The sequence below is a fragment of the Solanum tuberosum genome, unplaced genomic scaffold (genome assembly GCF_000226075.1).
Source record: "Solanum tuberosum cultivar DM 1-3 516 R44 unplaced genomic scaffold, SolTub_3.0 scf00483, whole genome shotgun sequence".
Taxonomy (NCBI): domain Eukaryota; kingdom Viridiplantae; phylum Streptophyta; class Magnoliopsida; order Solanales; family Solanaceae; genus Solanum; species Solanum tuberosum.
The window spans coordinates 196,674-220,608 of NW_006239406.1; the positions used below are offsets into that span (position 1 = coordinate 196,674).

The 23,935-nt window shown below is 39.7% G+C and overlaps 2 protein-coding genes across 2 annotated transcripts in view; one reads left to right on the forward strand and one right to left on the reverse strand.

Annotated features, from left to right (window-relative positions):
- Positions 1-23,935, reverse strand: part of LOC102590845 (guanine nucleotide exchange factor SPIKE 1) — a 66,785-nt gene that overhangs the window by 34,319 nt on the left and 8,531 nt on the right. Inside the window, exons 4-13 of the mRNA XM_006364198.2 lie at positions 22,906-23,033; positions 22,710-22,822; positions 22,576-22,631; positions 22,352-22,449; positions 22,102-22,239; positions 17,588-17,896; positions 2,789-3,058; positions 2,191-2,358; positions 1,921-2,112; positions 1,701-1,744 (exon numbers count right to left, since the gene is read on the reverse strand). Coding sequence (XP_006364260.1) covers positions 1,701-1,744; positions 1,921-2,112; positions 2,191-2,358; positions 2,789-3,058; positions 17,588-17,896; positions 22,102-22,239; positions 22,352-22,449; positions 22,576-22,631; positions 22,710-22,822; positions 22,906-23,033 — 1,516 coding nt within the window. The remainder of the gene's footprint in view (positions 1-1,700; positions 1,745-1,920; positions 2,113-2,190; positions 2,359-2,788; positions 3,059-17,587; positions 17,897-22,101; positions 22,240-22,351; positions 22,450-22,575; positions 22,632-22,709; positions 22,823-22,905; positions 23,034-23,935) is intronic.
- On the forward strand, positions 7,768-8,683 carry LOC107058315 (uncharacterized). Its single transcript, XM_015303858.1, has 2 exons — positions 7,768-8,269; positions 8,321-8,683. Exons 1-2 carry the CDS (start codon positions 7,950-7,952, stop codon positions 8,559-8,561), a joined length of 561 nt encoding a protein of 186 aa, XP_015159344.1. The 5' UTR covers positions 7,768-7,949; the 3' UTR covers positions 8,562-8,683.

Genomic DNA, 23,935 nt, shown 5'->3' on the forward strand with positions numbered 1-23,935 from the left:
TTGGTTCCACACCCCCCCCCCCCCACCCACCGTGCAATGCCATAGGAGTGTGGTCTAATCTGAGCCTTTGTAAAGCAATCTATTTGATGTTGTTGAAGCTATCATCCCATTCTTCTAATAACAGAAGCCTATCAATTCTGGAGGTGATGTCTTGATTATCTCCTTTGAACCAAGTATATGGGTCATCCTCTAGTTGAATGTCAATCTACTTCAGATCTTCTATGAAATCTAAAAATTCTCTCATGCCTTTTTTCCTTATCAAACAGTTTCTCTTCTCTGAGATGAACCTCACCGCATTGAAATCTCCACACACAGCCCAAGGTCCTTCTATTAAACCACTTATAGCCCCCTTATTTCCTCCCAGCCAAGCCTCCTTTCCACTTAGCAATTGGGGGCATAAGCCCTTGTAATGTGACAAGTGAAATTTTGAAGTTGAGCTTCAAATTAGCAGGTTATAGAGTAGATGTCAATCTCGAGAATATCCCCCTTCCACGCAATCCCATAACATTAGAATTCCCCATCTAGTCCAACTAGCTTCCAAACAGGCATACTTAATCTATCTCGCTCCCTAAATCTCCTCTATCACATCCCCTTCTAACTTAGTTTCTTGCAAACAAATGATGTCTGCATTCCATCCCCACAAAATTCTTTTGACTAATCTTCTCTTATCCCTGTAAATCAGTCCCTTACATTCCATTAAACCAATTTAAATTTCATCTATCACTGATGAGCAAGTTTCTCCACGTACCCCTGTTTCCACTATTTTTCAATTTCACATCAAAGTTACTAGACTTTCTGATAAAGTTACTAGACTTTTTATCTCTTGGGAACCTCTGAATCTTGTTTTCTTGCACACCCTCTACTCCCATTCTCCTGGCATGTCTTGAATTGTCCACTTGAAATAATAATTCCAAGGCCTCCTCTCCATGGCCCTGGAAATCAACACCCAAAACTTTACCCAGTTTGATCAAGTTTTATTGTACTCAATTTGAAGTCTCCCTCTCCTTATTACTTCTTGTTGTTGAATTTGCAGCGGTTCTGGTTCCTCTATCTCCCAGTCCTTGCTCCCCTGTTTCTAAAGTTCCATCGTCCTCCTTTCTGAAATCTCCCCCCCCTTACTTCATTATTGTTAGAGTAGGAATAGATATATACAATCCTACTTACAATAGAAATAGGAATAGGAATAGAATGTAGTTTCCTACTTGGTCAAGGATTGTATTGTGTGTGTATAAATAGGGTCTCTATGTAATAATGTAGAGACAACAATTCAATAATATTTTTCTCCAATATTTCTCACAATTATCATCTATCTCTATTAATTGGTGTTCTCCGACCATGTTAACCATCTCCTCAACCTAGGAAATTTGATTCGAGTTCTTAGTGGCTGTTCTTTCTGTATCTTGATTGTATTGCACCTCTGGGAGTTCTGGAAAATTACCACTGTTAAGTGGTATTGGGCTTTAACAAGTTAAGTCATTAAAAATGACTTGACTTGAAAAATCTGGCCCATTCTTGAAAAAGAGTTTCCCTCTTTCTACTGGGCTGCCGATGGCCCAAAGCTGCTCCCTCAATTTAATGAGATGTGTGCCCAAAATAAAGGTACTAACAGAGGAAAAATCCAGCTAGATATTGAAAAACATGGATGTTAAAGTGAAGGGGAAATATAAAAGACACTTAAGTCAGAGAATAGAAAAACATACTGTGCATGTGTCGATAATGGAAGTGAAGCGTATCCAATTACCACCTGGCAGAAGTAAATAAAGAAAAGAGAAACTTATAAAGAGTCTGCCATCAACCAGTGTACCAACTCTAACATGTGGAAAACACACACATTCCAACACATGCAGGGTGAAGAGAGGAAGGCTCAAACTGTCAGTTTAATTGTCACGATCCTCAAAAGCCAATTAACATCAAACTTACCGGCTTTGGTGCTTCAAGTTTTGTCTGAAGATCAACATGATAGAAAGTAAACAAAAGGTGATGTGATGGTGTCCAAATAACAGGCAAAGAAACTTTGATTTCATCATGGTAGCTGGCCACCCTTGCCCCCACAGCAACTTGTGTGTGAGACCATTTCTGAAGTGGTACACCTGGTTCCCTTGGATGCATAGCCTAATGATAGAGAGTTAGATAGGGATCCAACCACATGGAATCTACAAAATAAACTGCTCTGAAAACACAAATACAGACCTCTAGAGGTGGTTTTCGAATATCTGTGTCGTCCCTTCTCAGTTCAACACGAATAAACATGTTTCGTTTCCGACTCATACTAACAGTCAAGGGGTAGACATATAAGCAGTGAAAGAGCTGCAAGAACGGTTCATTCCTTGTCGTTGTGCGGAAGTCAAAAGCTTCAAACTGTACATTCAAATATAATTTATTCTGAATCAGTTAGTAATGAATCAAATCTCATCGAACAAGTTGACAGGCGCAAGACCAACAGGCCACGTAACCTATATCGCAAGATTTGGAAAAATTATGTTGCTCTGCAATTAAGCCCTTGCAATAAACTGAAAGGTATTTTGGTCACATTATATGATCACAAGATTTACTTAAGTATATTATCTTAGATGATATTAGAATCATCTTTAGACAAAGATGTACCAGATCATCAGGGTGACGGCTGAGGCTTCCATATACGAGAGTTTAGACTAAAGAAGCTTAACATAAAAGTACATCATCTCAAACAACATACCACTGAAATGTGCCAGCTAAATACTAAGCAATTCAAAAGTAAAAATTGTTGAACTAAAAAGGAAAAAACATTGATTTGAAAGACGACACTTACATCATCAGCAGTATTTTCCACATTTTCATGAGCAACCGAACCATTCCGAACAAGCTCTTTCATCTCAGAGGATTTAGACTTGGAAAAGGAACCATTAGCAGGGCATTTCATAGAAGTTGAATCATTCAAATGGTCGCCATGATCAATAGAATCATAGATCAAACTACCACTCTCCAAAGCATTTTCAGCTTCAGTAGAGCTAGCTGGCAGCTTTTCGATTTCCAATTTCAAGACACCTTTTACTGGTTTATGAACCTTTCTCTTTGGATCCTGAAATTTAATCAAATCAAATATCAATTGACAGGAGGGATGCAGAATTGAAATGTGTAAATTAGTTACTTAAGCAAAAGAAATCAGAAGAACATGCTGACTTCAATCGAGTAATGGGAGGAAAAACTCATAAGCAGGAATAGATGCAACATTAAATTCCTATATAGCAATGCTTTATGGTGGTGGACATACCACAACAATTATGCCTCAGTCCCAAACAAGTTGGGGTCAGTTATATGAATCCTCACGATTTCATTTAAGCCTAACTCAAGTCATCATCACACAAAATAAAAATAAGAGTTAAAATAAGTTAAATATATATAAATAACTGTAAGAGTCTGTTTGGCCATGCTACCAAAGGCAACTAATTTTGAAAAGCACTTTCATCAAAATCATTTTCATAAAGTACTTTAGAAGAAAAGCAGTTTGTTTGTGTTTTGATTGTAACAACTCAATCCCTCATTTGAGATGTACCACTCCGTTTCATGTTTTGAGATTTTTTGCAGGTTCATATGGTGATTTGTAACTTTGTGATTATGGGTGGTGTTAGAATAGAATAGGTATACACAATCCTACACAAAATAGGAATAGTTTATAGTCACCTAATTGGTAAGGAATTGTATCATAGTGTCTATAAATAGGGTTCTCTATGTAATAATTAAAACACAATTCAATAATATTTTTCTCATATATTTCTCACATGGTATCAGAGCATTGGTGAGAACAAACAAGTCACCGTATATCTATGTCAATTTCCGGTGGCTGTTGGGTCTGAATTCGTTATTTTTTTTTCTTTCTGTGGGTGTTGTCCAAAAACCAACACCACCACGAGGCTCGGAAAGCTCCCGCGACCAAACCCCAGCCAGAACCACCGGAAAAAATCACCCCATGCGCTCTCACGCGCCGATCGGCGAGATCTGTCTCACGCGCCAGTGCGTGAGGGCTTTTCTGATCATATTTTTTGAGATTTTTTTTGACAGTTGGGGTCGTCCAGCCATTCCGACCAGGCCCATACTGTTCTTGACCAGATGCGATCGCTGGAATTAGGGTTCCGGCTATTTCCAGGCTGTTTCCGACAATTTTTTCTTTGAGATTTGAATTTTCCGACAATCAGATCTCTATAATCAAGCTTTTTGTTGTTTCCAAGACAAATTTAGCATAATGTCTTTTGGGTGTGATGTTTTTGCCTTTTTGGTTCTAAAAATATGGGCATTGGAAGTTCTAGCCCTATAATCACTTCAGAACTCTTATTAGGAAGTTCAAACTATTTATCTTAGGCTTCCTCGGTTGAGCTGTGGTGCAAGGGTCAAGGTGTCCAAGATCACTAAACAAACAAGACTTATGTGGTAGATGTAAAGGCAAAGACTAGTGACGAAGATGCAAAAGCCAAAACACAATGGGAGAAAATAGATGCTCAATTATGTAGTCTCCTATGGCGTTCTATTGATTCCAAATTGATGCCCTTGTTTCGCCCATTCCATACGTGTTATACAGTTTGGGAAAAGGCTCGTGCTTTATACACAAATGACATATCTCAATTCTATGATGTGATATCTCGATTGACCAACTTAAAGAAACAAGAATCCGATATGTCTACTTACTTGGGACAGGTACACGCAGTCATAGAGGAATTCGACACGTTGATGCCAGTTACTACGAATGTGGAAAACCAACAAGAACACAGACAAACATTGTTTCTAGTTCTTACCCTTGCTGGACTTCCTCCTGACCATGATTATGTGTGTGATCAGATTTTAGCTAGCCCTACAATTCCTACAATCGATGAATTCTCTCGTCTACTTCGTCTTGTCGCGCCTCCCAGCCACAAAGTAGTTTCATCACCTACCATTGACTCATCTGCTCTCGCATCTCAAACCATAGAAAAACGAGCATATCAATCTATGGAGAATCGACGAGGAGGAGGTCGTCTTGGAAAACCTCGATCCAAGTGTAGTTATTGTCATAAGTCTGGAAACACTCGTGACATATGTCATACTATGCATGGTCCACCACCCAGTTATGATCATGTTGCTCTAAAGGAATATAATGAGTTCCTTCGTAATCATGCAGGTAAGCACACTTCTCCACAAGAAGCATTTGTTGCTCCGCCTGATTGACCATCCCATAATGCTCATATTGCTCAATCAGAATATGATGAGTTTCTTCAATATCGAGCAAGTAAGAAAACGTCTCCACAAGTAGCTTCGATTGTTCAACATGATGTTGCGGGTAATTCTTTTGCTTGTGTTTCACAGTCTAATACTCATGGATCATGGGTCATGGACTCGGGCGCTTCTGATCATATTTCTGGTAACAAATCACTTCTGTCAGATATTGTTTATTCACAATTTCTTCCTGCTATTACTTTGGCAAATGGGATCCAAACAAAACCAAAAGGGGTTGGAAAAGCCACACCCATATCTTCTGTCACTCTAGACTCTGTTCTTTATGTCCCTGGTTCTCCTTTTAATCTGGCATCTGTTAGTCATTTGACACGTGCCCTACATTGTAGCATAACCTTTTTTGATGATTCTTTTCTCATGTAGGACCGCAGTACGGGACAGATGATTGGCACAGGACATGAATCACAAGGCCTTTACTATCTTACCTCTTCAAATTCCTTCACAACATGCTCTGTTACAGATCCTCCGAACCTCATTCACAAACGTTTGAGACATCCGAGTCTATCCAAACTGCAACAGATGGTGCCTAGTTTATCTAGTTAATCTAAATTAGATTGTGAGTCATATCAACTTGGGAAACACACTCGTGCCACATTTTCACGTGGTACTGAGGGGCGTTCAGAGTCTATTTTTTCATTAGTTCATTCTGATATTTGGGGTCCTAAAAGAGTTAGTTCCACCTTAGGATTTCGTTATTTTGTTAGTTTCATTGATGATTATTCAAGATGCACTTGGGTTTTCTTAATGAAAGATCGTTCTGAGTTATTTTCTATATTCAAAAGTTTCTTTGCGGAAATACAAAATCAGTTTGGTGTTTCTATTCATACTTTTCGTAGTGATAATGCCTTAGAATACTTATCATCCCAGTTTCAGGAGTTTATGTCTCACCAAGGAATTATTCACCAAACATCTTGTCCATACACTCCTCAGTAAAATGGTGTAGCAGAAAGAAAGAGTAGGCATCTCATTGAAACTGCTCGCACTCTCCTCATTGAATCCCATGTTCCGCTGCGTTTTTGGGGCAATGCAGTCCTTTCATCTTGTTATTTAATTAATAGAATGCCCACATCTTCTATTCAGAATCAAGTTCCACATTCCATACTGTATCCTCAGTCACATCTCTATTCTATCCCTCCTCGTGTATTTGGGAGTACATGCTTTGTTCATAACTTAGCCCAAGGAAAAGATAAATTAGCCCCTCGTGCTCTTAAATGTTTCTTTCTTGGTTACTCTCGAGTTCAAAAAGGGTATCATTGCTATTCACATTATCTCCGCCGATATCTTATGTCTGCCGATGTAACATTCTTTGAATCTCAACCTTACTACACATCTTCTGATCATGCTGATGTCTCTGAGGTCATACCCATACCTCAAATCTTGCCTGTACCGACTTTTGAGGGACCTACGGTTGCTTCTCCATCTCCAGTTGTAGTGCCACCACTCCTAACTTATCATCGGCGTCCACGTCCAACAATAGTCTCAAATGATTCATGTCATACGTCGGACCCTGCTCCCACTGCGGCCTTGCATCCTGCTAGCCAATCGATTACACTTCAAAGAGGTACACGGTCTACTCGAAATAACAATACACATTATACTTTCTTGAGTTATCATCGTTTATCTTCACCCCATTATGTCTTTTATCATCTTTGTCCTCTATTTCCATCCCTTAAACTAAAGGAGAAGCACTTTCTCACTTTGGATGGAGGCAGGCTATGATTGATGAGATGTCTGCTTTACATTCGATTGGTACTTGGGAGCATGTCTCTCTTCATACAGGTAAGTCTATTGTTGGTTGTCGTTGGGTTTATGCGGTCAAAATTGGTCCAGATGGTCAAGTCGATCGGCTTAAGGCTCACCTTGTTGCCAAAGGGTATACTCAGATATTTAGGCTAGATTATAGTGACACTTTCGCTCCTGTGGCCAAAATAGCATTTGACCGTCTTTTCTATCTATGGTTGTCGTTCGTCATTGGCCTCTTCATCAGTTGGACATTAAGAATGCTTTTTTGCATGATGATCTTGAGGAAGAAGTCTATATGGAGCAACCACCTGGTTTTGTTGCTCGAGGGGGAGTCTAGTAGCCTTGTATGTCGATTGCGTCGGTCACTCTATGGTCTGAAACGGTCTCCTCGAGCTTGGTTTGGAAAGTTCAGCACAGTAATTCAGGAGTTTGGCATGACTCGTAGTGGAGCTGATCAATCTGTGTTTTATCGGCATTCCGCACCAAATCTCTATGTAATAATTAAATGGGTCTTATCAGGGGTCTATGGGCCTCATACAAATCCAGAACGCAAAGAACTTTGGAACGAACTAGCAGCTATCAGAGGTTTGTGGTCTGACTTGTGGGTAATTGAAGGAGATTTTGATGTATGCAGGTTTGAGGAGGAAAGATTGAATTGTACCAGAAGATCAAGAGCAATGGGGGGCTTTTCCGACACCATTCAAGATTTAGAATTGATTGATCCTCCTCTCCAAGGAGCTCAATTTACCTGGTCAAGAGGGGAAGTCTCCTTCCAAGCCTCTAGAATTGACAGGTTGCTTATCTCACCTGAATGGAGTGAAATGTTCAATGCTATCAAACAGTTCCCACTGCCTAGAGTGTTCTCTGACCACAAGCCCATCGTCTTGGAAAGTGGGGATTGGGATGCTTCACCCTCTTACTTTAAATTTGAGAATATGTGGCTATAGTCAAATGGTTTCCTAGATATGGTAAGAGATTGGTGGAACTCTTACATTGTTATGGGCACTCCTGATTTTGTCCTGATCCAGAAGCTAAGGCACTTAAAGAAGGATATTACAAAATGGAACAAAGAAGTTTTCGGTAAGCTTGATACTCAAAGACACAAATCTCTCATGGAACTTGGAAAGTTGGATCAAATTGTTGAGCAAAGACCTTACACTACTGAGGAGAATTTGAAGTTGCTTGATTTGAAAATTGAGATTCAGCAGATTGCCATCGCTGAAGAGATCTCATGGAGGCAAAAATCTAGGTGTTTATGGCTGAAAGAAGGTGATAAAAACACTAAATTCTTCTTTTATTCTGTTGTTTTTTAATTTCAAAAAAAAAAAAACACTAAATTCTTCCAAAGAATGGCCAACTCTCACCGAAGGAGTAACTGCATTGATAAATTGAGAATTGGGGATGTTCTAATCAAAGACAAGGGGCTGATTAAGGAAGGTATTCTAGATTATTACCAAAAGCTATTTCAGGAGGAAGAGACATGGAGACCTACAACTGTTTTTGAGGGACTCTCCACTATCAGTGCTATAGAAAAAGAGGAGCTTGAGCTTCCTTTCAATGAGCAGGAAGTGTCATAAGCCCTTAAATCTTGTGCTCCAGACAAAGCCCCAGGCCTGATGGCTTCACCATGGCCTTCTTTCAGAGATCATGGAGCTTCATCAAATCTGACCTAATGGGAGCACTAAACTTCTTCCATCAGAATTGCCAAGTGAGGTCTTGCAATGCTTCCTTCATTGCCCTTATGCCAAAGAAGAAAGGAGCACTAGAACTCAGAGATTTTAGGCCTATAAGTCTTATAGGCAGTGTATACAAAATACTGGCAAAGACTCTAGCTGAAAGGCTTAAAAAGGTGGTATGCTCTCTAATCTCTGGCCAACAGAGTGCATTCATGAAGAATAGACAAATCACTGATGCTTCCATGATTGCCAATGAAGTTCTAGACTGGAAATTAAAATGTGGAGAGTCTGGGATCCTATGTAAACTAAATATAGTCAAGGCTTTTGATCAATTAAATTGGGCATACTTGATCAACATCTTAAAGCAAATGGGGTTCGGAGATAGGTGGATCAGATGGATCTTTTTTTGCATCTCGACAGTGAAACTATCAGTGTTAGTTAACAGGAGCCCTGTAGGATTTCTCTCCTCTAAAAAGGGGCTAAGGCAGGGAGACCCACTATCCCCTTTCCTTTTCATCCTGGAAATGGAAGGACTCTCACAAATGCTAACAAAGGCCAAAGAGCTACAGTGGATTCAAGGGTTCCAGGTAGGCAATGATCTTTCCATTACACTCACTGTTTCTCATCTACTCTATGCAGATGACACCTTGATCTTTTGTGGAGCAGATAGTCAACAAATACGCAACCTTAACATTACCCTTATGGTCTTTGAATCTATCTCTGGTCTTCACATCAACATGCTCAAAAGCATTATATACCCTGTCAATGAGGTCTCCAATCTAGAGGAACTAGCTGACATCCTTAGCTGCAAAATAGGCTCCTTTCCTACCACTTATTTGGGCTTGCCATTAGGTGCTGGATTCAAATCCTCTAAGATCTGGACTGGAGTAATTGAAAAGATGAAGAGACTAGCTACATGGCAACTTAAATACTTATCTTTTGGAGGCAGACTCACTCTAATCAATAGTGTTCTGGACAGCATTCCTATCTATTCCATGTCTTTATTTCCTTTGCCAAGCTCGGTCCGAAAGAAAATAGATAGACTAAGAAAAAGATTCATGTGGGAAGGTAACAGTCAAACTCATAAGTGCTCTCTGGTGAAATGGCAAAATCTGGTGAAATGGCAAAAAGTTATTCTACCAAAGGCCCAAGGGGGGCTGGGAATTAGAGACCTAAAGATGCACAACAAATGCTTGCTTATGAAGTGGCTTTGGAGATATGGGCAGAATGAGGCAGGGTATTGGAAGGAGATCATCAAAGCAAAACATGGAATCCATGATCACTGGAGACCAAAGATGAGCAAAGATCCTCATGGAGTAGGGGTATGGAAACACATAAGTAGCTTCCAAGATGAGTTTCTTCAGAAAGTCTACTTCAAACCTGGGAATGGACTCAACATAAGATTCTGGTTAGACAAGTGGATTGGGGGTACTATTTTGAAGGAGTCATTTCCTATGATGTTCCAGATAGCCACCAACAAGGAAGCCACAGTGGCCCAATACAGAGTTGATAATATTTGGAGTCCAATTTTTAGAAGGAATTTGCAAGACTGGGAAATTAATGAACGTCTTCTCTTGCTACAAACACTGGAAAATTGTAACTTAGATGTTAATAATTCAGATAGACTACTTTGGGGAAGCTCCAGCGAAGGGATCTACACTGTAAAGGAACGCTACAACTACTGGTGCACCCAGATTGGCATACTTGAAGACTTTCCCTGGAAGCATATTTGGAGGACCAAACAACCTCTTAAGGTTTCCTGTTTTGCATGGACAGCCCTACATAAGGCATGTTTAACACAAGACAACCTTAGGAAAAAGGGCATCATTCTCATCAACAGATGTCTTTTCTGTAAACAAGACAATGAAAGTGTCAACCATCTTTTTTTGCACTGCCCCACAACAGTCGGCATATGGCACTTCTTCTTCTCATTGTTTGGCCTCCAATGGGTTATGCCCCTCCACATCAAAGATGCTTATGCTAGCTGGATATGTAGGAGAGTTGACAACACCATCAAAAGTACTTGGAGGATGATCCTAACAGTAATTTTTTGGAGCATTTGGAAAGAGAGAAACTGCAGATGTTTTGATGGAATATCAACTCCCATAAGCACCATTAAGACTAGGTGTTTAGTTAGTCTTTATAATTGGCACCTTCTCTCCCCTGTAAACGGTATGGATAATTTTTTGGATTTTGTTAGCTCCTTAACTCTAGTACAGTAGGGTTTAAGGGGGTTTATCTTTTTGGCTGCTTTACAGGTTTTTGCACAGTTAACTTCATGTTATTTTCATGTTTGACTTTGTTTTTAGTTGTAACCATTGCATCTTCTTGATGCCTTTCTAATGCAATTTAATTACTTCACCAAAAAATATTTTTCTTATATATTTCTCACAGGTGGTTTGGGTCCCAAAGGGCCCGGGAGAGTTTTGGTATGCCTACTTGTTAACTAGAAGCCTAAAGTGCTTAGAGTTGACCAAAGTAAACATTTAGAGTAACGGGCTCGGATACATGATTTGAAGGTTCCAATAGATTCGTATTATGCTTTGGTATGTGTGTGTGTGGGTGAGGGGGGAGGACACACTTGGAACAAGTTGAGAAAAGCTGAAAAGTTGTTGTCGCAATCGTTAACACAAAGGCTGTGATCGCGCACTACCGACTGGCTAGTCGTCGCAAACACTAGCAATGATCCTCACAGCCACATAGGGGAAAGTTTGGGCCTGGTCTGCTAATGCATGAGGACTCGAGAGAGGTGTTCAGGTATTCACGAGCAACATCATTTCTTCCATTTTGGAGCTTGGGAGCTTGGATTGAAGCGATCTTGAATGGGTTTTTCTTGTACACCTTGAGGGCAAGTAATCTACAGTTCTACACTTGACTTTGGGTATATATCTTGATTATCCATAATTTTTTACTCCAAGAACGCGGATTAAAGAGGTGAAATTAGGAGTGGGAGTTTTAGTCCTAAACTCAAGGAAGTGTATCTTGGTGATTTGAGAAGACAAAAAATCCCTCCTAGAATTTTTTCTTCCCCACATTTATCTCCCGCTTCCTTATGTCTACTATTTAGACAAATTTGACTTTCTTTCTATTTAGAATAGAAATCTATTGATACGTCTAATGGCAGTAAAATCTGTCAATAGTAACATAGTCACACTACTCCAATTTAAAAAAACTAAATCAAAATAAATGAAAGTCAAATACTCTTCTTCAAATTGAACTCGAATTGACCCTTCGGGGAGGCTCAGTGGTTTGGGCTTGGGACTTCCATGTTGGAGGTCTCAAGTTCAAAACCCCTTGCCAGCGAAAGCAAGGGGCTTGCCTTCTAGGTCGAGCTCGTCGCACCGGGCTTGCCTAGTGCGGGTTACCTCTCCTATGTGGTTTGCGAGCTATTGCATAGGAGCGGGGGTTTTACCCTGTGCGCACCCAAAGGGTAGCGGCTGCGGGTTTCCCTTGTCATCAAAAAAAAAATGAACTCGAATTGAAATTCTAGTTGTGGATTTAGACTTGTGAGGTTATGAGTAACATAGAAATATATTGAAATTTGAAATTTGAATTTTGAGTATGGGGGCTTGGGTTTGACTGTTGGTCGATTTCATTTCATACTACAACATGCATATCATTGACCTCATTTTGTTTTTGAGAATTGGTAAACATTGTATTCTTCAGCATTAAGGATATGTTGGGGACCTTTAAAAAATCAGAAAAGAACAAAAAGCATAATACTTACAAGGATCCTAAGAGTTCTAAAAGTTGATCTGAATCCTCTAATCCTATCTCTTTACACCAAAAATATAGAGATACAAAGCAATTCCATTTAACCTTGTGAATGGAATTGGATATATCTTCAAAATTCCTACTATTCCTCTCCTTCCACACTGTCCACCAAATGCAATGTGGAATCAGATTCCACCAGGTCTTCTGTCTCTTGCTACCTCCTCTCTTGATCCAACAACTAAGTAAATCAGCTGTATGTTCGGGCATAGTCCATTTTCACTTCTAAAATAGTTGAGAAACATGGACCATATTTGTGCTGTGAAAGTACAATGTAAGAATAGGTGAGTGTTAGTTTCCCCTGTCTTTCCACATAAAGAGCACCACGGAAGTATGATCTTTCTTTTCTTCCTCAAGACTTCATGTGTCAAGCATGCCTTTCTAATGACCAGCCAAGTAAAGCATTTAACTTTTGTTGGTGCTGCAGTCCTCCAGATATTTTTCCATGAACTCTGGTGTCTGCTACTTTGCGAGTTGCACTCCTTTTTATATGCCCTGCCAACTGTGAAGATCCCATCCTTACTGTGTGACCATCTAACAACATCATTGTCAGTATTGGTGCCTGCAAAATCCCCCACTTCCTCCAACAATTTGGCTACTCTCTATTTCCCAATCATTTAGAAGTCTTCTGAAATAGTGATTCCAACCTTGTACTGTCTAGCAATCACTGATCATTACCTCAGAATTGGTGCACAAAATAAATAGATCAGGAAATAGGTCTTTTAGGGGGTTTGTTTGATCCATACATCCCACCAGAATCTAGTTCTCCTTCCATCCCCCACCTTGATATGTAAATTTGCTTCTAACTTGGGCCATAAGTTTCTAATAGCTCTCCAAACCCCCGCTCCATAAGCATTCGTGCTTATGTTACTACACCAGAATCCATCCTCCCCATATTTACATTTAATCAAACATTTCCACAAAGCTTGCCTCTCCTCAGTGTATCTCCACAACCATTTCATCAAAAGACGGTTGTTATGCTTCCTCAAATCTCTGATGCCCAAACCACCTTTATCTTTTCTATGCAAAACTGTCGCCCACTTGACCAAATTGTATCCTTTGTTCTCTTTGCAACCATGCCAAAGGAAATCTCTCCTAAGTTTGTCCAATTTCTTAACCACTTTTGCCGGTATAGTGAAAAGAGACATAACATATGTTGGGAGAGAATTTAGAACAGAGTTGATAAGAATGTGTCTACCACCAAAAGAAATGTATTGAGCCTTCCATCTGGCTAGTCTCTTTTCACTCTTCTCGACTATGTTGTCCCATATCTTCAAGTCTTTGTGTGTATTACCTAAAGGCATACCCAAATAAGTTGTGGGCAATTTCCCCACTCCGCAGCCCAAAATGTCAGCTAGACTTTGGATGTTTGTCACATCCTTAATAGGATATAAACTGCTCTTTCCCTAGTTAACTTTCAGACCTGTACAAGGTTCAAAAAACAACAAAATTAGTTTGATGAATCTAAATTGCTCCTCCTGTGGCTCACAGAAAATCACGGTGTCATCTGCATAAAGTAGATGGCAAATCTCTTTAATATCACCATTGTTTCCACTAATCTGGAAACCTCTGATCCACCTATTTTGAGTAGCAATCCTTATCAAGCTATCAAACCCCTCCATTACCAGGATAAATAAAAAGGGTGAAAGAGGATCACCTTGTCTGATTCCCCTTCCTGAAGAGAAAAAACCCACCGGTTCTCCATTTACAAGAATGGAGATTCTCACAGTGCTTATGCAAAATTTAATCCATGCCACCCATCTTTCTCCAAAACCCATTTGTCTCAAGGTGTTTAGTAGGAAACCCCAATTTACATGGTCGTATGCTTTTTCAATGTCCAGCTTGCACATTACCCCTGGAATGTTTCCTTTCAATCTGGAGTCCACACACACTTGCAATGAGAGCTACATCCATTATTTGTCTTCCTTTAATGAATGCCATTTGGTTTTTGTTGACAAGCTTACCAATCACTCTTTTCAGCCTTTCTGCCAGTAGTTTTGCTATCACCTTGTAAACTCCAGTAATCAGACTTATTGGTCTGAAGTCCTTAAGTTCAACAACACCGGCTTTCTTGGGGATGAGTGCTATAAAAGTAGCATTAAAGCTCTTCTCAGTAATCTGTCTAGCCTGGAATTCTTGTATAGCCTTTATAATATTCTCTTTTAGGATCTCCCAGAAAGACAAGTAAAAGGACATGGGGAAACCATCAGGTCCAGGTGCTTTCTCCATAGCACAAAGCTTTAAGCAGCCTAAGATCTCTTCCTCCTCAAAAGGACCCTCTAGTTCTATCTGCTCCTCCACACTAATGGTTGTGATCCCTTGTAATTGTAGCTCAGGCCTCCACTCCTCTGGTTCTGTGTACAAATTTTGGTAGAAGCTTTTGATGGTCTCTTTAATGACAGAGGGGTCATTAGTATTGCATCCATCCACCAGTAGAGACTCAATGGAATTATACCTCTTTTGAGAAGTCGCTACTATGTGAAAAAACTTAGTATTTTTATCCCCCTGCTTTAGCCACTGGATTCTTGATCTTTGCCTCCATCTTATTTCTTCATTCTTAGCTACTTGCTCATAAGTGATGGCCAAATTTGTTTTTTGTTGGATCTCCTCCTCTGTGAGCACTCTTTGTTCCTGTACAGCTTCCCATTTGGCCAGCTCCTCCATAATCTCCTCCTTTTGTGCTTTACAATTTTTTCTATTATTCTTACTCCATTCCTTCATCTTTCCTTTCAAAAGTTTCAGCTTTTCTGCCAAAACAAAACCTGGGGTTCCAGTTATTACAAAAGATTGCCACCATAATTTCACCTCTTCCTTGAATCCTTCCACTCTCATCCACCAATTTTCGAATTTGAAGTAGGACTTCTTGAAATTCAGATTCCCACATGTCAGTAGAATTGGGTTGTGGTCAGATCCCAACTTTGGCATTGTGGATTGCTTGATAAAAGTGAACTGCTCCTCCCATTGTGAGCTATAGAGAAATCTATCAATTCTGTAAATAAAAAGGGTGAAAGAGGATCACCTTGTCTGATTCCCCTTCCTGAAGAGAAAAAACCCACCGGTTCCCTTTCCTGGAGTCCACACACTCACTTGCAATGAGAGCTGCATCCATTATTTGTCTTCCTTTAATGAATGCCATTTGGTTTTTGTTGACAAGCTTACCAATCACTCTTTTCAGCCTTTCTGCCAGTAGTTTTGCTATCACCTTGTAAACTCCAGTAATCAGACTTATTGGTCTGAAGTCCTTAAGTTCAGCAGCACTGGCTTTCTTGGGGATGAGTGCTACAAAAGTAGCATTAAAGCTCTTCTCAGTAATCTGTCTAGCCTGGATTTCTTGTATAGCCTTTATAATATTCTCTTTTAGGATCTCCCAGAAAGACAAGTAAAAGGACATGGGGAAACCATCAGGTCCAGGTGCTTTCTCCATAGCACAAAGCTTTAAGCAGCCTAAGATCTCTTCCTCCTCAAAAGGACCCTCTAGTTCTATCTGCTCCTCCACACTAATGGTTGTGATCCCTTGTAATTGTAGCTCAGGCCTCCACTCCTCTGGTTCTGTGTACAAATTTTGGTAGAAGCTTTTGATGGTCTCTTTAATGACAGAGGGGTCATTAGTATTGCATCCATCCACCAATAGGGGTCATTAGTATTGACCTCATTTAACCTAACAGAGTAATCCTTTTTTGATGTATTCAATAAGCGGTAGAGATATTGTTTTCTCCAAACCAAGAAAAAAAAAGAGATTGAGAGGATTAAAGCTTCAGTCAAACCGAAGTAAGTTAGGATTAAGACTTCAATGGGGGATTTTTCCCAACTAGATGATAAGAAATATACTATGTATATGAGGGGAACGTATAGGCGAGGTGACGAGCGCTTGTGCAGGTACTAGGTGATATGCCGTGATTTACTTGCTTATTATGCTTTACTTGATTGATTCGACTGATTACTTAATTTACTAAGCAATCTCAGGATTATATATAAACTAGAGAAAGAGACAGATTTTTCCAGTGAATGTAGTGGACAGAATGCAACAGATGGTTGATACATTGGGTGGAGAAATTGGAAGCACCCCAACCATGCATCTAGGAATGCCGCTTGGGGAACAGAGCAAATCCAAAGATATGCAGTCTGGATCATAGAAATATGTGAGAAAAGATTAACAAGACGAACTGCATATCTTTTAGAGGTAGATTGGTTCTAATCAACTAGTTCTGGATGCACTTCCCACATATACGATGTCACTATTTCCTATATCGATAAATGCAGAAAAGAGGTTGGATGTAGTAAGGAGCAATTTCCTTTTTTTTTATGACAAGGGAAACCCGCAGCCGCTACCCTTTGGGTGCACACAGGGTAAAACCCCCGCTCCTATGCAATAGCTCGCAAGCCACATAGGAGAGGTAACCCGCACTAGGCAAGCCCGGTGCGACGAGCTCGACCCAGAAGGCAAACCCCTTGCTTTCGCTGGCAAGGGGTTTCAAACTAGAGACCTCCAACATGGAAGTCCCAAGCCCAAACCACTGGGCCACCCCGAGGGTAGTAAGGAGCAATTTCCTATGGCAAGGCAATAGATAGAAGAGAGGATTTCATTTGGTTAAATGGAAAAAGCTGACCATAAGTAAAAAAAAAAAAAGGGGGCATGGGAATCAGGAGCTTGAAGAAGCAAAACAACTGTGGAGGTTCACCAAAGAAGAACATACTTTATGAGGAACTGTGACCACTCCTTATGGAATCAGCCTATGGAGATCCATCAGGAAGTTGTGGTTGAATCTAAAAGGCAGATTGAGGATCAATATCATGGATGGAAGGGAACTCTATTTTGGAAGGATACACTAGTGGGTCCTTCTTTGACTTTGTTTAAGGAGATGGATCAACATACAAGACATAGTGACATACTAAAAAAAAGTAATGGTAAAATAAGTTAGATTGCATCAAAGGCCACTAAGAGTCTGTTTGGATTAGCTTTTGGCTTATTTTTATCATTTTACCTTTAAATCAAGTGCTTATAGGCACTTTTTAATTTACCCAGACAGTTAAAAAGTGCTTAAAAGCTATTTTGGCTTAAAAACACTTAAAATAAGCCATTCCAAACAGGCTCTAAATTATTCTTAAACCAATAAGTGAATAGAAATCATAAAGATAACAAAAGAATGAAAACAAACCTGGAGAGATTCCTCAGTGTATCCTTCTTTGACTTTGTTTAAGTTAGACACTTCAACGACGATGGAGTTTCCATTTGAATAACCAAGCTTTCCATCTGCTGTAATTTTTGAAAGTGGCTCAGTGATACCCTCTTGTGAACTTGAAGCAGAGACGCTGGGAGCAAGAGGGCTGCTGGGAGAAGCAGAGCCACCCACAGAAGCTATGTTACTATCAAAGAGTGGAATGATGGCCCAGGAAAAGGACTCCCTGTAAGGCATGATCCGCGACCATACTTGTAGTTTCTGTTTCTCTCTCTCTGTCAGATGAACCTACATACAGGTAGAGATATTCAATTAGAAGAAAAAAACATTTTTTTTATTATGGTAACTGTATATTCACACCAAAAGACCCATCAGGTAAAAACTGATGGGGTGGGATTTACAAACCCAGGGTTATCATCAAGACCAAAAACTAGACATGAGACTTTACAATTGTCCTATGAAATCGACTAAACTATCTATCTCCCCCACTATATCCTGTTTACACCAAAATACAAAAGACTAAGGCTCCTCATCTTGATATTCTGGAAACTGCTGGCTATTCCATCATGACCTCTTTCATTTCTTTCTCTCCATACTATCCACCAAATGCATGTTGGAATGCTCCTCCACCAATCTTCTTGTGACCCTCTTCTCCCCACTCCTTCCCAATTTTTCAGCAAATCAAAGGAGGTACTGGGCATCACCCAATTTATGCCTACTATACAAAAGAACCTGTTCCACAGATTTGCAGTTGTTCGGCAATGCAAGAACAAGTGACTATTTATCTCTGCCTCTTTCTCACACATAAAACACCTTGATGGATACCTTTTCTCTGTAGTACTTCGTGGGTTAAACAGACTCTCCTGATCACCAACCAGATGAAGCATGAAACTTTGAGAGGGATTTTAACCTTCCAGACCAGTTTCCAAGGCCAGATAGTTGTCGTTGTGCAATTGTAATTCAGTCTCCAGCAGCATGATTTCACAGTAAAGGACCCCTTGTTGTGCAATTTCATGACTGGCAACTCCTGGGAAAATATTTAGGACCTGCAGCAATTCAGCCACTCTGTTTATCGCCCAGTCATTTAAGGCCCTTCTAAAAATCAAGTTCCACCCTTGAGGACTCCATACTTGTGCCACTTTGTCCATCTATTGCAAGCTCAAAATATACATATCTGGGAAGGTAGTCTTCAGGTTTTCTTCCCCAATCCACAATTCATTCCAGAAATTAGACTTTTCCCCATTACCAATTTTGTACTTCAGATTATTACTAAAAGAGAGCCACAGTCTTCTAATTGTATTCCACACAGAACACCCAAATGTACCAGTCACCTCCTCAATAATCCAGCTATTCAGGAGCCCATATTTCTGTGAAATGAATCTCCTCCAAAGTGCCATATCTTCACAACAAAATCTCCACAACCATTTCTTCAGTAAACTTTCGTTGTGTGCATGTAGCTTCTTTATGCCTAGACCACCCTGCTCTTTGTTAAGGATCACCTTATCCCATTTGACTATTTGACTAGATTGTACCCCTTCTTCTCTTTGTTGCCCTGCCATAGAAATACTCTTCTTGCCTTGTTGATTTTTTTCTCTATGCTGACTGGTAAAGGGAACAGACTCATCATATAAGTAGGTTGGTCATCCATGACTGATTTTTTATAAGGTTAGTGTGCCGCCCAAAGACAGATATTGACTTTTCCATCTTGCTAGTTTCCTCTCACTTCTTTGCAGAATCTCATTCCACACTTCCAGCTCCTTATTCTTTGGTCCGAGAGGCATACCTAGGTATTCAGTAGGTAGGGAAGCCACTTGACAGCCTAGGTTCTCTGCTAGGATCTGCATATTAGGCACTTGGTTGACTGAGTAGAGACAACTTTTCTGCCAATTAACATGGAGCCCTGAAACGCCTTCAAAAATGGTTAGGATAGCTCTCAAATGTCTTATTTGTGTAACTTCAGCTTCACAAAAAACTAGGGAATCATCGGCATAAAGTAGATGAGATATCTCCATAGCATTGCCCATATTTCTGTTAGCACAGAAGCCTCTAATCCATCCATTCTCCATTGCTCTCCTGATCATGAAGTTCAAGCCCTCCATTGCTAGGATGAACCGAAAAGGTGACATGGGGTCACCTCCATGTCACCTTGTCTGAGGCCTCTCTATGATTGGAAAAAGCCTTTTGGACTGCCATTGATTATGAGTGAAAATTTCACAATGGAAATGCAAAAACTAATCCAGTTAATCCATTTGTTGCCAAACCCCATATCTCTCAATATTTTGAGAAGGAAAACCCAATTTACATGCTCTTAAGCCTTCTCAATGTCAAGCTTGCATAGCACTCCTGGTACATTTTGCTTCACCTTTGAGTCTACCAACTCATTTGCCAGAAGTGTTGCATCCATGATCTGTCTGTCCTTCAGGAAGGCCATTTGGTGTTCATCAACCAGAGTCCCCATAACCATCTTCATTCTCTCAGTGATGAGCTTGGCTATAATTTTGTAGACTCCACCAATTAGACTTATTGGTCTGAAGTCTTTCAACTCTTCTGCTCCCTGCTTCTTAGGAATAAGTGCTATAAACGTAGCATTGAAAGACTTCTCAAAAAACTCATTTTGATGAAAATTTTGTATTGTCTTCATCAGGTCCTCTTTCAAGGTCCCTCAACATTCCTTGAAGAAACTCATTGTAAAGCCGTCTGGACCCGGAGCTTTGTCACCATCACACTGTTTGATAATACCCAATACCTCAGCTTCAGTGAATGGCCTTTGCAGCCACTCTTGATCTTCCTGGGAGATTCTAGGATAGTTAACAATCTCAAAAGCAGGCCTCCAGCCTTCTGATTCAGAGAATAGGTTCTCGTAGAAGTTAGAACTCAATAATGCTCACTTTGATTTGGTCTGGGTCTTTGATTTCCTCCCCCGATTACCAGTTTGTCAATAGCATTATATCTCATGTGCCGTTGCCATCCTTTGGAAAAATTGTGTTGTTGTCACCCTGTTTTAGCCATAGAACTCTAGATTTTTGTCTCCATCTAGCTTCCTCATTTTTTGCCAGTTTTTCGAGCTCAACCAAGACAGTTGTTCTAACCATCATTTCGTCTTCATTTAGAGCCCTAGTGTCCTCAACCAAATCAATATCAGCCAACTCAGCTACAAGGTTTCTCTTCTTAGTGTCCAGTTCACCACAAGCTAATTTCCTCCAGTCTATGATTTCTTTCTTCAGCATCCTTAACTTCAGACTTAAAACGTAGTTAGGGCATCCTATCACTTCAAATTCATTCCACCATTTATACACTAGTTCCCGAAAACCGTCTATCTCAAGCCACCAATTTTCGAACTTGAAGTAGGGTCTCTGATTTTCCCAGTCACCACACTGCAGCAAAATAGGACAGTGGTCCGAAGTCACTCTAGGCATAACCATTTGTGTAATGTTCTTGAAGAACTCCTCCCATTCTACAGAGTAGAGGAATCTATCTAATCTAGCAGCACTGTGGTGGTTTGGCCCTCGAAAGCTGGAGTACTTCAGTGAAAGCAAAACAACATTTCTAACTTGGCGCTTGAGAAGAAACTACAATAGTTAAACCTCAAGAAAAGCACTTCTTCAGAATGTACTTGACAGAAAAACTGGCAAAGTAACAAATTACAACCACCACAAATCAAATGCACGAAAGTTGCTAGTGATTTACTTCTCACAGAAACTAAAACAGATGGAGTCCTTTCCTTTATTAATCAGATGTCTCAAGAAAGTATGTCCTCTACTGGAAGAAAGTACAAACAGACTAGAAGTACGATTAAAGCTTCCAGACTGAGAATTCAATAATTTAAAGGGAAAGTGGATATGACAGTAAACTAATGTGGCTCTTACAGGGTAGCTATAGAAAGGATAACATCAAACTTGAGCATAACATTCTATACTAAACTAAAAACAGAAGTAAGAGGTCTGATACCACGAAGATGAAAAACGTGTGAATAGAAATGGTGAGAGCAGATTTGTTAATAGCAAGGAGATCTTTAAAAATATAACCTACACAAACTTTGATACATGTTTATTTCCTGTCCAGCACACCAAAAATATTCTAGTTTAGAGGGTTTTTTGGCTTAAAAAGGCATCCAGTTGGCTGCAGCAAGATCATATCCAATACCATACACCCGAAGTCTAGTACAGTTCTTTTCTTTCAGAATGTAAGAAAAAAAGAAGTAGGCCAAAATGGCAGGACGTAGAGAGGATATCTCCACTTCTTCATGCTAATAAAGACCTATATAAAATTCCCAGTGGAAGCATATTCCTTTCTCCAAGAATCTGCAACTGCTAAATGTTCAGCAACCATGTATCAAATGCTAAGTAAGTGTAACCAACAAAAAGATGAAGACAAACTCTTAAGACCAAATTTAAAGCTTTGTGTCACCATAACAAATCACTTAAACTGAATAATGTATTGAAAATGAAGCAATCATTAAGTTAGGTGTTCCCAGAGGAGGTCAGCAAACTTACTGGTTCCTTTCGTGAATAAACAGAAGGTGACACTCCACCTTCTTCAGTGGCAGGTTTTTCTAGTTGGATTAGCAGACAAATAGATGCTGATGGAGCATCTAGATGAAAAATGCAACGCCTTTCATAGGAACTGCTTGCCTGGAGATGGATCCAAAATAAACAGACATTACAACAGGCTAGCATCAGAAGAAACTAGAGAGAAGTAGAAATGAAAACCAAGAAAAAGATAAGCAAAACTGAAGCAGCTTACTTCTTGCATTTCGGTAGGCAATACATGGAAAATAAAATCCTCAGAAAGTTTTTCTCTTCGCTCCCTATTATATAAACAAATTGTGCCATAAAACGGCTCTACAAAAGAACTTCGGAAACTCAGATAAGGAGTGCTGGCAGCTCAAAGGCTTAAATGAATAGAAAAATCTTAAGCAGACACATCTTTTTAACAATCAAGACCAGTATTCAACAATTTAAACTCACCAACTAGTCCAGATTGAAATGATAATGATAGGACTTTCACAGCAATCTTCAGACCGCTATAACCACAGCCATTCAAGTGATAAGAAACATTGCAAGGAGGGAGAAGACTAAAGGAATGTTAAATGAATTACAACCTCGTATACTGGGACATATGAGCTTCAGGAATCCTTTGCCCAAATATTAATGATCTTTCATTTTCCCAGTCAAAAACTGGTTCATAAGTCGGTAGAGGGGATTCACCAAAATGCTGCAAGTTACTGATTTGAATCAATTTTAAAGAACAAGCATTTTAAAAGGCCTGCAATCTGCATTTGTGTAACAGGAAACAACCTTGGAGACTTTGGCATTTGAGAGGTCAGAGAAATTATCTTCAGAGAGTTGTGTCCCAGAAGTGCTGGGGATTTCACCATCAATTGAATCCTCAATCTTAGGCCGTCTAGCATTTGCAAGATGCATTTCTGAAGACAATTCAGCATATAACCATTAGTACCAAGAAAGGCGATAATATTGCAAAGTGGACAGTTGGGCTGTAACTATATTTTCAAATATTTGATTTTCAGCTAATCAAAAGGGTGCAATTAGCTGAAAGGAAATTTAAAATGCCAAACCCACAGGAAAGTTGTTTCCCCTGTAAAAAAAAACTCATTAGTTTGCATGGCAGGAAAGAATCAAAATGCTTTCTAGGTGTCTACTTATATTCTGGATATGACAACAAAAGAGGAATATAATTTTATGAAATACAAGATGCTCACTACATGATACGAAAGCTATTTCAACAAGGACAATTTCAGATATTCAAGGATTGCACATTCTGTTCTAGACTAAGCAGGTCTAATGGAATTTCCATATTAATCGAGTATTTTTCATTTTAATATTTGGAAAATAAATTTGGCATTCGAATTTTATAATATATTTTGTTAACCAGTGAGACAGAGCGAGAAGTTGGTTATAGAGGGTACGTGGAGAGGTGGAGGTACACCGAAGAAGGATTGGGAAGAGGTGATAAGACAAGATATGACACAATTTCAGGTTACCGAGGACATGACCCTAGATAGGAGGGTGTGCAGGACTTGTATTAGGGTAGAAGGGTGGTAGATAGTGTAGTGTTGTCTTGCTAAGGGTGGTTGGTGTTTGCGATGGTACTAGTTGTATTATTATAGTTCTTGTTTTTTTTTATCATTGTTTATTATTGTTTTTTAATAGTAATCTACACTAGTATGTTGTTTATGGCATTTCGATTATCACATGATTTTATTGTTGTTTGGCTACTTTTGCACTGTTTCTTGTTTCGATATCTCTTCATTGTCTTCGTCTTTATGCCAGAATTTGTTTCACTTGAGCCGAGGGTCTTTCGAAAACA